General features: G+C 38.0%; 1 protein-coding gene across 4 annotated transcripts in view; it reads left to right on the top strand.

The window, feature by feature from the left end:
- The window catches only part of LOC129943129 (cadherin-86C), a 449,574-nt gene extending 435,505 nt beyond the window's left edge, over window positions 1-14,069 (top strand). For 3 of the 4 annotated variants that reach the window (XM_056052378.1, XM_056052377.1, XM_056052379.1), the window contains exons 7-12: window positions 1,518-1,710; window positions 1,965-3,270; window positions 3,335-3,465; window positions 9,762-9,852; window positions 10,262-10,485; window positions 10,549-14,069. In XM_056052378.1, the coding sequence (XP_055908353.1) occupies window positions 1,518-1,710; window positions 1,965-3,270; window positions 3,335-3,465; window positions 9,762-9,852; window positions 10,262-10,485; window positions 10,549-13,081 (4,478 nt within the window). In that variant the 3' untranslated portion in view covers window positions 13,082-14,069. The remainder of the gene's footprint in view (window positions 1-1,517; window positions 1,711-1,964; window positions 3,271-3,334; window positions 3,466-9,761; window positions 9,853-10,261; window positions 10,486-10,548) is intronic. The other variant, XR_008781168.1, reaches the window with a different exon arrangement.
- Window positions 14,070-14,703: the final 634 nt, after the last annotated feature.

Raw genomic sequence — 14,703 nt, forward strand, 5'->3', positions numbered from 1 at the left:
CATTCAACGGTCCAAAAAATACTTAACACATAAAGGTGTGAAGGTACGACCCTAAACAAACCTGGAAGAGGACGAACAAAAATATTTTCTCAGCAAGACGAACGAATAATTTTAAGAAAATTCGAGGTTAACTTCAAGACGAGTGTACCAAACTTGGCGGCCGAAATGGCGACACTTATTGAAAGACCATTCTCAATCGAAACTGTTCGTCACGTTTTTAGAAGAATAATTTTAACGGCAGAGTTGCTCGGTAAAAACCTCTTATTTCCAAATTTAATAAGCGAAAAAAGCACCTCAACATAGAATTTGCTTGCCACTGTTAAACATGGGAGAGGGAAATGTTATGTTATGGTTGTTGTATAATGCGAGAAAGCAGCACAAGACCCCACCTCGGTCATGGGACCTCAATCCCACCCATTATTTGGGGAAAAAAAGCCAAGGTTGCAGAATTGCAACCCACCCAACAAAAGTCAATTGAAAGCAAAGATCAAAGAGTTTTGGGAAAATAAACCCCCGTCTTTTATTGCTACAAAATTGTTGAATCAATACGACAGCGACCATAAGCTGTGATTATGGCTAAAGGTTTCCCCACAAAATTTTAAAATTTTAATTTGACCACTCATTAGCATTGTTGTATGCTTTGAATTCCAAGTGAACGCTTAATTTTTTGTTAATTGTTTTTTTTTTTTCCTGTTGTTTCTTTAACATAAAATATTAAATAAAAGAAAATTGAAAACAAAATTCCAAAAACATTACATAATTTTAAACCGCAAAACAGTATTTTCTTTTTGCTGGTGTACGCTCAACCTTGGGAGTAACTGTAGCTTCCCTTGAAGCATGAAACTTACCTCAATTGATTTCTTCCCAAAAAAATCCATTTTTTTTAATAGCGAAATATAAACTTTTACTGGAATACTAAAAAGTATTTTTACTTCAAAATAAATGGAGAGTTGCTCCTGTGACTTGGGCTACAGATGTTAATGATCAGAATTACAAGATTCAATTTAAATTAGAAATATATTTGACAATTTTCAACCTCGACATTTTTTCTTAGCTGTCAATTTAAATTTATAAACGAACTGGTAAACAAATTTGACTAAATAAATTATAAGTCTTTGATTTTACAGAACCAGCCATTTGCAAATGATGTCTTGAGCATCTCTTTAACTTACCTAACCATTTTGAAACGGGACACACTTTTCTGACGTTCCTATAAATAATCTCATCTATACTCCCACATGAATCTTTTCACAATGTTTCGGAACCCTCAAAGGACTTCGGTTTATTAATCCTCAGACCAGGCCTCTCATTAACCTCCTGCTTATGTCAAGTTCATGATAACTATTTCTAAAAGCTCTAAAAGAATTCTTACCTCATTAGGCTGGTGCACATAATCTGCAAATATACTTAGAAACACATTCCCATTCTGATGTAACATCTTTATACCTGCCATAATCTTAAACTTTACCGTTAAATCGATAACATTTTTATTAAAATCAAACTTTATTAAATTACAGGTGAAATATTCCTTATGCGGCCGCTGGAAGATATCGCTGCAATAACACATGTGGGTGACCCCGTCCTTCTAACTGTGGTAGCGGAAGAGGTTAAGGTTGGTCGTGATGAGCCGCCAGCAGCTGCAACAACCGTTCAACTGGCATTCTTTCTCCCCGAACGAAGCAATTCACCGCCATACTTTGAGATCGATCAGTAAGTATCTACCATAAACAAAGACTAAGACCGACGACTTACAGCGCCGATGCCGTTGCCGCCCGCCGGCCGCCGACTGACGTTGACTATATGACAACGACAACAACAAAGACGACGACAACGACAACGAACGATGCAATGCATATTATGGCGTGCAGTGCATCTTTAAGATGCAACCTTAAGACTCATCACATCTCTTGTTCTCTTGTTTTTTCTTCCTTAACAACATCTTCTTTTTGTATTTTCTTCTTTAGCTATGTGTCACGTGTGGATGAGAATGCACCGCAAGGTACTGCACTGACATTCGTCGATCCGTATGTGCCACGAGTCTATGATGACGACACCGGCAAAAATGGTGTATTCTCCCTCACTCTGCTCAATAATAACGGTACCTTTGAGATATCGCCCAATGTGGCTGAACGTAGCGCATCATTTTTGATACGCGTGCGTGACAACATGCTGTTAGACTATGAGGAGCGTCATTCGGTGGAGTTCCAAGTGTTGGCCCAGGAACTTGGACCAGCAACTAACCTGTCGGCAATTGTCAACGTAACGGTGTACATTAACGACGTGAATGATAATCCGCCGGTATTCACTCAGACCGTTTACACTGTCGAGTTGCCGGAAAATATGACAGTCGGCACGAAGGTGGTGCAAGTGCATGCCGACGATGTTGACACCGGAATGGGAGGACGTGTCCGGTATACGGCAATTTTGGGCTACCTCAACACCTCGCTTAATTTGGACGCTGAAAATGGCATAATAACCGTCTCGACGAATAGTCACGGGTTCGATAGGGAGATCATGCCAGAGTATCATTTGTATGTGGAGGCTCGCGATAGCGATGGCACCGGCAATCGAGCTCAGGTGCCGCTGGTCATTAAGATGATCGATGTTAACGATGAGACACCGACATTCGAGAAGAATGTGTACGAGTTCATTTTGGCAGCTGATTTGCAGAGCTTTACCTCACCGGCATACATTAAGGCTGTGGACAAGGATGCGACAGCGCCTAACAACGAGGTTCGCTACGAGATCATCAACGGGAATTATGACAATAAATTTTCGCTTAACAAAGTCACTGGTGAATTGACCGTGCAGGAGAAGATCTTTATGCGATCGAAGAAGGAGGCCGTTAGAAGCCGGAGGCAGGTCACGCAATCACCTCTTGAGAACGATATGTTTGTGTTGACCGCGAGAGCGTATGATTTAGGAGTTCCCGTAAGGTTCTCGACGGCCACCATTAGAATCTATCCGCCAGAGAGTCGTACGAGGACAGTGACCTTTGTGGTGCCAGGGTTCAATCCGGACAAGCAGAAAACCGCTGAAACATTGTCCACAATAACCGGGGGTCGAGTGATCATTCACGACATTCGGCCAATGCAAGCCGATGAACCTGGAGCTAAGAATCTGAAGGGTGACATCAAGGAACGGAGTGTGGTGACGGCAACGGTTCTGTATGAAGGAGCTTCAGTTGTTGACATTTCCCAAATCCAGCAAAGATTGTCGCAGCACAATGGATCGTATGCGATAATGACAAAGGAGGAGATGGACAGTGATGTAAGTTTGTTACTTATTTTGTTTCTAATTTCAATGTTATGATCATGTTTTTCTGTTCTTCCAGGCATTGTATAAGGCTGAAAATAAATTGCTCTTCTGGCTGCTGATCTTACTTGCCACACTTGTGGCCCTGACGATTCTGATTCTTCTACTTTGCTGTATATGTTCGTGGTGTCCTCTGTATGGCGCGGCTAGGTAAGTTCAATTGATGTAACTATTATTTTCTATATTCTTGGAGAAGTAGTCCTGTAGAAGCTTAACTACTTAAACTCCTTGCTTATCAAACAAAAATAATATAGGAACATGGAAGTGATATAATTTTATAAGGTCGTATGTCTTGTCAATAATATCTATTTATGTTACTTAATAGGTCTTTTGCATGATTATTGTATTTAAAGTGCTGCAGGAAAAGTAAGGAACGAAACATTGATCCTTTAACATTTTTATTGCTTCAAAATTCAATTGTGAAAAGGGTTTGATTGAGGGAATTTAGTGAATATTTTAAAACCAATTTTTCGTGATTTATCGTCTATAGTTCTGGAAAAAGCAATAGGAACTGTTTTTGTAGGTGAAGCGAAATAACGCCCATCAAAATAATAAAACATTTGGTTTTATTTCATTTTGGTCTTATAACACTCAAACAGAGTGAAACAAAGCCGTAAGACATATTCTCACTTTCAACAGTACGGTTTGCCATAAATACAAAGTATACAAGGAATACACTCAACCTTGAATCTAGTATAAATCCTAAATAAGTTGTTCTTATTTCTGTAGGTCCTTATTATTAAATAATTTAAGTTTAGTACTGACTTTTCCTGACAATCAGCCGCAAACACAGGCATTCGGCGTAAAGCCTCCTTATCGTGGATCAATATTAATTTTGGCCACTCCATTTTTCTGAACTCATTCAGATCTTTAAATTCTATAACGTCTTCTACATTGCGAGGTGTGTTCAAAAAGTACACGCAGTTTGTTAATTTCACGGGTCTGGAGAGTCCGAGGTCGATTTTATTTTGCTCAGGAGCTGTTAAATTACGTTAACTACGATCCAAGTTTGCTTGAAAGTGTCATAACTGGTGATTGTGATGGGTGTAGAGTTATGATGTTGAAACCAAAGCACGTCCATCTAGAAGCATCTAACGTCACCAAGAGCGAAGAAAGCACGTCAATTTTGAACAAATGTGAAGGTTTTGCTTAATGTTTTCTTCGATTATAATGGCATAATGCATAAAGAGTTCTTACTACAAGGCCGTACGGTTAATATTGAATATAACATTGAAGTTATGTGACGTTTGCGTGGAGTAATCCGAGAAAAACACTCAGATATGTGGAAAAACATTTCATGGGTTTTTCACCACGATAACGCACCCGCTCACTCGACCTTGCTTGTTCGTAAATTTTTTGCCAAAAAAAATACCGTAGTCATGCCCCAACATACATAGACAGAACTTTTGGTCATTAAAGAAGCCCTCTCTAGTCAAGCTGCCATAAAATATTTGGACTCTGTTTCAATAACTAACTAAAAGACCAAAACTGTCGATCATCTTTTGGCAGAACAGAGAGACGTTCTATTCAAGTGCCAAGCTGAAAAAATTGCAAAAAAAAGACGAACTTTACCTCTGTTGGGCAACAAAGCTAACATCAGTATATTTCTAACTACTTGTTAATTTATGCTAAATTATGATACCATTAAGAAAGCAAACCACAGATGCTCTAAGACCACCAATTGTCTGTCAAAAAATTAATTTTGGCCAATTCTTGACGCTTAACGCTCTAAGCAACTTATTTCAGTTGATAGATCACATTACACTCCTTAATAAGTAGGCATGCTTTTCGACTTTGAGCTCTTCCAAACGATATTTGAAAAAGTTGCATATATATGGTAATTTTTTCAAAGCTATACGAAAGTTTTATCAAAAAATAAATACAGATACAATTCAGAAAAATGCATGAAATCTTTATTTTACTCGATATAATTTAATGTTTGAATATTATTTCATGCAAATGATACCTTGACTGCGCTTCAATTGGGTTATCCGCTTAGTCTAATTTTGCCATACTCTTTCCAACAACATTTCGGCCGGTATCTCACTAATAAATGCTTCAATGTTGACTTCCAATGCGTCAATTGAAGCGGGCTTTTCTGTGTACACATAAGCTTTAACATAGTTTCACAAAAATAGTCTGAAGGCGTTAAATCGCACGATCTAGGCGGCAAATTGACCGATCCCGAACGTGAAATAAAATGTTAACCGAACTCGCCTCTCAATAAGTCCATTGTTGCGCGTGCTGTATGGCATGTGGCACCGTCTTGTTCAAACCACATGTCATGCAAGTCAAGCGCTTGCACTTTGGCAAACAAAAGTTGGATATCATCTCACGGTAGTGCTCACCACAGTTACGTTACGATTCGCATCATCTTTGAAGAAGTACGGTCCAAACTGTTACTTTTTCTGGATGCATTAATAGCTCTTGCAATGCTTCTGGCTGATATTCACTCCAAAATCGACAGTTCCGCTTATTTACGTACCCATTGAGACAAAAATAAGCTTCGTCACTGAACATAATTTTTCGGTAAAAAAGTGGATTTTCGGCCAACTTTCCAAAAGGGTCATTCACCAAAAATTGTACGTTGCAGTAGGTCGTTCGGCTTTAATTTTTCACCAGCTGTATATTGAAATTTGAAAAGCATCATACCTAAATGCTTCCATAAAATTGTACACGTTGTTGAGTGACAGAAGCCCAATTGCTGCGAACAGCGACGAATCGATAACTGATGATCATCACTAACACTGGTCAGTTCGCACTCTACGTAAGCGTGTTGGTGGTTTAATGTCCAACAATATAAATTTGGTGCGAAATTTAGTCACATTAGCCCGAATAGCCGCTAAAGTAAGTCGATTCAACTGACCATAAAATGGAAGAAGCGAGCGATGAACTTTCTTTACACAGCACGCATTTTGACAATAAAATTCAATTATTTGCAAGCGTTGTTCGTTTGTAAGACGATTTATGGACCAAACTGAGATATTTGCCAGTGAAACAAAACACGAAACGTGCTTCAGCTGTTTAAACCAGTGTTGCCAAAAAGATAATAGCTAACAAAAATCACCCTTTATAAAGAAAAGGAGGAGACAATGTCTTAGAGTTTTACTAAAATTATCCTAGTGATCTAAAAATTCCTACATTAACTGTCTCAACCGCTTCATAGCTAGCTCTTACTTGATCAACAGGTAAGGCAGTTTTCTAGATCCGTGTGGTATCACAACGTACCAATTATTGGATTGTTGTGTTGGTTTTTACGTAAGCAGCCACCTAAAAGAAACATAACATAATTGAGTTATTATTATTATTAAAAGAAATGTAGACTTGCAAGTCTGTTATATAACTGAAGCACTGTGTCAAAGCCTACAGTTAAAACGTGAAAATAATATAATAATGTCAAATGGATTTTGAATATTAGGTTTTAAAAGAGCTTCAAATTGAAAGGAAGTAATTTTTCTTTTGGAAAATTGTCAGTATTGTAAAAGGAAGAACAAATCATGTTTATTCAAAACTTTCAGTTCAATTCAGAATCATTATTTTATAAAAACAATATCAACCGTTAAAATTTTTAATTTGTGAATAATGCTTTTAAAATGAAAATTTTAGTATTGAAAAGAACAATGGATCGAACTTACTAACTTACTTAAGGTGGCGCTACAATCCTGTGTGAACTAGGGCCTCACCAACAAACTTCTTCATCTAGCTCGGTCCCTAGACTTCTAGCGTCTCCAGTTTCACGCTCCAAGTTGAGTGCGGTCACTTTCCACTTGTGGGCGCCACCTCCACCTCATCCGCGGTCTTCCTCTACTGCGCTGTCCTGTGGGTGTGGATTCAAAGACTTTCCGGGCCGGAGCATTGGTTTTCATGCGCTCTACGTGACCCAACCATGTTAGTCGTTGGACTTTTACCCTTTTGGCTAAGTCTACGTCGCTGTACAGGCCGTACAGCTCGTCGTTCCATCTTCTCCTCCACTCCCCTTCGATACATACGGGACCGTAGATCACACGAAGAACTTTTCTCTCGAACCGACACAAAGTGCTTTTATCCGCTTTTGTCATAGTGCATTTTTCTGCACCGTATAGCAGGACGGAGATGATAAGGGTCTTATATAGCAACACTTTGGTCCCTCGAGAGAGGGCTTTACCACTCAATTGCTTTCTTAGTCCAAAAAAACAGCGGTTAGCAAGAGTTATTCTGCATTAAATCTCAGCGCTGGTGTTGTTTTCTGCGTTTTTAGCGGAGCCTAGGTAGACGAAGTCCTTGACTACCTCAAAGTTACGTCTGTCGATGTTGACGTTTTGACCAAGACGTCGGTGTTGTATGTCCTTTCATGACGACAGCATGTACTTTGTTTTGCCCTCATTAACCGTTAAACCAATTTTTGCCGCCTCTTCTTCAATACTCACAAAAGCCACATCGACATCACGTTGAGTTTTTCCAATTAGTAATTGGACAGACTTTTAAAATATAGTGCCTCTAGTGTTGGCGTGTGAGCTCTGCACTATTCTTTCAATCACGATGTTTAAAAATCACATCACAGCGCATCACCTTGTCTAAAACCTTTTTTGACATCGAAAGGTTCTGTTAAGTTTACAACCTTCACGGTGCAGCGTGAATTCTAATTGGTCATCCTGCACAAACGGACTAGTTTGGCAAGGATGCCAAAACTAGACATGGCTCTATACAGCCTTAAAATCGATGAAAAGATGGTGGGTGTCAATTTGGTGTTCTTGGGTTTTTTTCCAGGATCTGCCGTAATGTGAATATTTGATCAATTGTGGACTTTCCTGGTCGAGAACCACACTGATAAGGACCTATCAGGTTGTTGACGATGGGCTTTAGACGTTCACATATTACGGCAGAGAAGATTTTATAGGTGATGTTAAGTAGACTGATTACTCTATAATCTATTGTGTTGGCGGCACAGAACTTTGAGAAAGCTTATTTGTAACTCGGTCGGAAAAGGTTTTGGCCATCTCGCGATTGTAGCCGTTCGACGTTGTACCTTCTCCCAGCAATTCCCTGTTTTGCCTTGAGTCTGGAAACTCGAGATAGTGGTCTGTTAGCTCCTCGGAAAGCTTGGACAACCATGATGCTGGAAGCGTGTCTGGCGTCGATCGCAATATGGTCAATCTGATTGACGGTAGATTGATCTGGAGAACTCCAAATTTTGTTGCTGATGTTGAAGTGTTAAAAACGCGAATTGGCTACTATGACGTTTCGCCCCGCAGCAAAATCTGTAAGCCTGAATCCGTTGTCGGAAGTGTTGTCGTGCAGTCTGTTTTTCCCGATTATTTCATTTAAAAAAAAATGCCAGCAAAAGTTTATTTAAACGTATCCTTTTAGAAATAAAATGCATGATTTGATTACATAAGTCGACACAGTTTTTTTACTGGCAATAAAATTGCACTTTTCTGATGGGGTTTGATAGCCTAAATTTAATTCCGACTTCAAAATTATTGTGTCACGTCAGGTTTTTGAGATATAACTTTTTAAAAATTTAAATTAAACATGTAGATAAGGCTTTTGGGCCATTTAAATTTTTAATAAAATTCGTGATGGTTTTTCCAGATCTATAATCCGTTTCTTTAATGTTCAGTGAAAGATATACGTGTATGATTTCATATAGTATTCAAGAAATCTTCATAAGTTGTTAGATTTTACTTGTCTTCTACAAATCTGAGAAGTTAAAAGTTAAAGTTTAAAAGTTTTTCAAAAGAAAATTTCAAAAAGATTTCAAAGTAAGTTTTGTTCTTTTAACGAATCTGCTGGCTAAGCTATCTATTATGTTCTTAAAACTATATATTCAAAAATATGAAAGTAATGTTGAAAACGGGTATTCTAAAAATTTGAGCAAATAGTTAAAATTACAGTTTAGATTCAAAATGAGCACTTAACATTAACTCCAAAACGTATTTTTTAAAACCATGAAAGTATTTATTTAAAGGTTCTATAAAGAGTCAAATAAAAACTCAAAACTAAAGCGAGTTTCCAGGATTTTTGACTGCAGACTTATGCTGAATGTGAGAGAACTTGGCTCCTTTTTGAATATTTGTGCTTCTTTTGGTTTGATCCATTTATTCTTTTAAAGTACTACAAATGTTGGAATTGAGTTTAGCAATCGATATAATCGTTCTTTAACGAACAGGACAAAACTTATTTTGTAGGGTCACAATTCGGCTTACTTTCTATGCATTGGTAAATAATCCTTGTCATTTAAGCAGGGAAGCAAGTTGTTGTGTTTAGTAGAACATTTTAAGAAGACTCATAGAAAAATATCATTCATTTAATGAAAAACTAACCGATAACCACCCAAAAATAATTCGCTTCATCATTGAATCCCAAATTAATAATAAGTATAATAAAACAAATTAATTTAAAACAAATTGAACAAAAATCCTTAACCTTAACATCATTTTCTCGTTCTCTCTTTTCTTTACTTGTAGCAAGAGAATAGTTAATATCAGTAGAACTGAAGACGATGTTCATCTAGTTCATAGGGAAATCGCAAATGGAAAACAATCAAAATCTGTTCAGGTAGATTTTGTTAAAAATTTAAAAAAAATTTCTTGCACAATTTTAAATTAGTTTTCCTCTTTTGAGTTTTGTTTTTTTAGTTTCTTAAAATTTCTCATTTAACAAATTACACACAAAAATGTAGAAGTATTTAGTTGCGGTTTTTTAAGTTTCCATTTAATTGATTTATAAAATATAAACATCCATAATTTGGGTTTTTTACTCATCACACAGCAAAATGTATCGAGAAATACAAACATTAAAATAAAACATAAAAATTAACATTAATTTTAAGTTTTCTATTACTTTGGGTATTTTCTTTTCTTTAATTTCTTTTATGAATAAGTGCAATTTTTATTTTGCTTGATTTTTATTTAATATTTAAAAAAATATAACTAACTTAAATATTTTGTATTTATTTTTATTTAAGGTCGCCGAGTGGATGGGAAGACGAGAGGCGTGGTCGGCAGAGAAGTCATCCGATACACGAACGAAACCTACCCGTTGGGAGTTCCACAATGGACATGGTGAACAGCCTGACGAAAGCCTAGGTCGTCCGGGACGAGCTGCTGATACCGAGGCAGAACATTTGGAAGAACGACAAAATCGTAGAATCAAATCAGCCGAAGATCAGCAACGTAGAGTTAGAATCAAGTAAGAACTTAAAGCTCAATAATCATGAATTTTTAATAACCTTTATCTTATTTAAATTTACAGGAACACTCAAACAGCCAAAGACGATACTCACTTAAGTAGTTTCCATAATAATTCTAGAACTAATTTAGTAAACAACGAACGAGAGGTTTATATCGAGGATATAATTGACGAAGAACAGGACATTGGAACACAATCATTTCGCAACCGCAACAGACAAAGACGCACAGCTCAGCAACAGATCGACGATGATTCGATGAGGCGGCACGAGATCGATCGGGGCAGTGACATGGAGTACAATGGGGGAGCTCGAGGAAGTTTAAAGGCTAAGCGGGAATACTTTATCAAGGACGGGAATGTTGAAATTTTGCAACTTATGACTCGGGACAAACAGGGCGACGAGGAGGACAACATCTATGTCAATCTTCCGCTGAAGGCGACCACAAATCTGTCACACCCACAGCTTCTGATGGTTGACCAAAGTGGCAAAGAGATTCTAATGCGTCGGTTTATCGAGGAACAACCAGATGGCAAGCAAATCATCCGGGAGCATTATCAGATTGTTCCTGGAGGAGCTAACTACATTCAAACAATGCCCAATGAGGTCCAACACTCGACCTACAAGGACACGTTTCCATCGGGAAAAAGTGGCCCAAATAGCATTGTGTACTCTCAAGCTGAACCAGAAGTCAAAATCATCCATACCCAACCCATGCATGAAGGACTTGCTGTAGGGGAGGTCAGCACTCAAATGCAACCAGCCATTTCGAATCAATCCCTTACCCAGGAGCTAGAGAACTCCCTGAAGCAGCAAAATGCTCTGCTCCGTCAGATCCTGATGGAGAAAGAGAAAGTTGAGCTGCAATATAGTCAGCAAGATGTGGCTCTCGAAACCCAGAGTCTGCCAGGGCAGCCAATGGCAATTGCAACTCAAACTGATTGTGAAGCAGGCACTCAAACCGAAGCCGATATGATCGTTAGCTCGTCATCGGTCAAGCGACAACGGCGAGCACGAAGTGAGAACGATGACTCTTTTTCCGAGGACGAATATGAATACGTCCGTTTCAGTCCACCAAACAGCCCCGAAGGAGTGTACTGGATCAAGCGAAAGCGGCAAAAGAAGCGCTCAAAACAAAGACCGGGCACACAATCCCGAAAACGTGTGGTAATGGTCGAAGATGTCAAAAGGAAAATTCGAACTCCCATCAAGGAAGAAGACGACGATGACTATTACGAGTATCGGAAACGGTCTCCTCCTAAAAAGCCAATTCGGTATCATGGAGAAACCAAGGCCAGTTTATTGCGTCGCATGAAAAGTGAGGAGAACAGAAAACTAGCGTCCAAAAAGTCGGCCTCCCTGAATCGAGAAGTCCTTATGGAGATATCAGACTCGCTAGACGAGAAGGGAAGTCCTGACGAGCGCGTACGGATTGAGCAAATGGAATACTACGAAAATTCTGAAGAAGATTCCGACGCCGACGAAATAGTTATCAAGAGTAATGCGCTTCCATCAACTGGTCATAAAACCGAATCTTCCCACTTCGAAATCCACGTGTCGGACGGCAGCAATAACAAAGTCTATTCGAGGTCTTCGTCGGAGCAGAGAAATCACATAGAAGACCGAAGAGTCAAAAGTCCAGACCCTAAGCCCAGACTCTCCCGAAAAGACAATGTCATCCAGCGGAACTCTCAAAGACGGTCACAAACGGCTTCAGAGCCCCCACACAGCCGAGTTGTAGTTTCCAAGGGCACCAAAGTCACAAGCAGTGATGTTCGCAGCTCGAAACGAATCAAAGAACGTGACTTCCAGAGCGACACCAATCTACTGGATCACGACGATGCGATTGACGATCAAAGTTCTTCCAAAGGTGCAAGCGTCCCGAAATATATGGACTGGTACTACAGCAAGAAGAAGTCCGACGTCAAGCCTGCGAAGTCAAAATCAAGTACAAAGAAACTAATAGGTGGCTCTGAGAAACGAATCACCAAAATCCGCCTTCCAAAATCCGATGACAGTCATCCTCCCACCACAACTTCAACCACTCCGGTACCACCAAGCGATGAGAAATACAAACCCGAGCCAGCACCTCGAAAATCCCCGCCGAAAGGAGCTCGCCTCCTCAAGGAAGACGTCATGATGAACAAGAACCACAAGCCCAAGATCGAAACCGATACAAATCATCCTCTCTTGCAGCACTCCGAACATCGGTACGAGCACGAGTACGACAATACCTCAGAACTTCCACTTGCCCCCACAAAACTGCCACACTACATGTACCCCGAGACACCGCCCCAACCAAAAGGCCACGCGAAGTCCAAAGACCTGCGACCGAAGCCCTCGCCCATCAAAGAGAACGAAATCAAGGTCACCAACTCGAAGATCTACATTCAGGATGCGTCGGCTCAGTCGAAGCAGCTCAATGTCGCCACTCTGGAAGACGACCATGATTCGGGAATAGCCATGAACTCCCTGCTGAACAGCATGGGTCGTCGGAATCCAATAGCCGAGAAGAAGAGCGTCTTCTCCATTGCCTACGACGACGTCAGTCGAGTACAAAAAATTCAATCCGGCAGTGATTCGCCTCAGTATTCATAACATCAGCAGAAAAAAGATGGGGAAGAGTAACGGGATTCACCCGCTGCCGATGGAGCTTCCTTGTACTTGGAGTTCTCTTGCCTCGAGCCTTGACTTGACGTGTGAGCTTCTTGATAACAAAGAAATAGAAACATACGAATCTAGTCTCAAGGTTTTTAGACAAGAATCTCCATTTGAAATTGAGTTCAGTTATTGTTTTTGTTGTTGTTGGGCAATCTCTGACGTCAAAGTGTTCATCAGGATTTGTTTTTATAATTATGTTCCTTTGTCCTATTTAATTTTTGTTTTTCATTAGACTTAAAAATCGTTGTGATAGTTAAAAATAATGCTTTAAAAGCATTAATTTCATTTTACTCTTTAAACTGTACATAAATTTATCTATTTAACAATTTGTATATAACAATTTAATTATGTTGTTTAAACTTAAGAACTCGTACATATATGAAACAAAATACAAAATATTGTATTAAACTTGTAAAAATTACTTTTATAAATCCATTCCTACGGCAAACTGAGTTTTAGACAAGACACTAAGTCGACTTTAAATGTAAAAAGTTAAATGTATCATTTACACTTCTTGTAAACTTTAAAAATTAAAATACAAACAAAAACACAACTGCAAACTGCCATATATATTTTGTATGAAGTATTACTAACATTTTTGTTGTTTTAATTTCTTTTTTCTAATCTAAGGAATTGTTATAAGGAAATTATTGTGTGTTTTTTTGAGTTATTTTATTATAAATTATGGTGCGAAAACAGTTGCAATAAGCAATTAAGATAAGTTAAAATGGAGTTTTGTAATTATTTATTTAATTGTAAATGTTAATTAATAAATACAAAATATATTAAAATACATAGAAATAAGTCTTTATACATTTTGTAGATATTTGAAGAATACATAATAATTTAATTTAGTTCTATAAACTTGTAATTATTATTGAATTATTTTTTTTTAAATTTAAAGAAATTTTTCAACAGAAACAATTGTATTACCTAGTAAAATATATTTAAGAAGAAATACATTATATTATTGAAGGAAAATTTAAATTTATTTGTTTTTTTTTTCAATTTCCATAAGAAGATTCTATAGAATTTGTCAGAGGCTTATGGTGTACATCTGTCTTCAGCTAGAATGTTAAAATTGTTGCCGAAAGTTTAATAAGTATAACCAAAACAGAAAACAATTTAAAATTGGCTTTTATGATTTTGGACAGTATAATTTGATGGGAAGAACTTTATAATTGTTATTTCATAAACAAATCTTACACATTAGTGAATTTTTCAAAAACGAAAATCGGAGGACCGTTTTCTTTAATCCAAAACCATTATCGGATTATGAATTTTCCGAAAACAATATTAATTATCGTCAGTTGTGAGAACGGAATAAGTCCATTTTGCAAAAGTGTTAGGAAAACGCAAAAAACTGAATTTTACTTTTTTGAAATGTAAGACCTATAGATAAAATGAAGATCACGTGGATTTGAGTGGTAAGAGATACAAATTTTGTTTGTAGCAGGTTCTGGTAGCCAGGTATAACGGTTTAAAAACGTTGGACTTATTCCGTTCTTGCAACTTACCTTATGAAATTTCAAATAAAACTCAAGTTTTAATGAAATAAA

The sequence above is a fragment of the Eupeodes corollae genome, chromosome 1 (assembly GCF_945859685.1).
Source record: "Eupeodes corollae chromosome 1, idEupCoro1.1, whole genome shotgun sequence".
In the NCBI taxonomy this organism is placed as follows: Eukaryota; Metazoa; Arthropoda; class Insecta; order Diptera; family Syrphidae; genus Eupeodes; species Eupeodes corollae.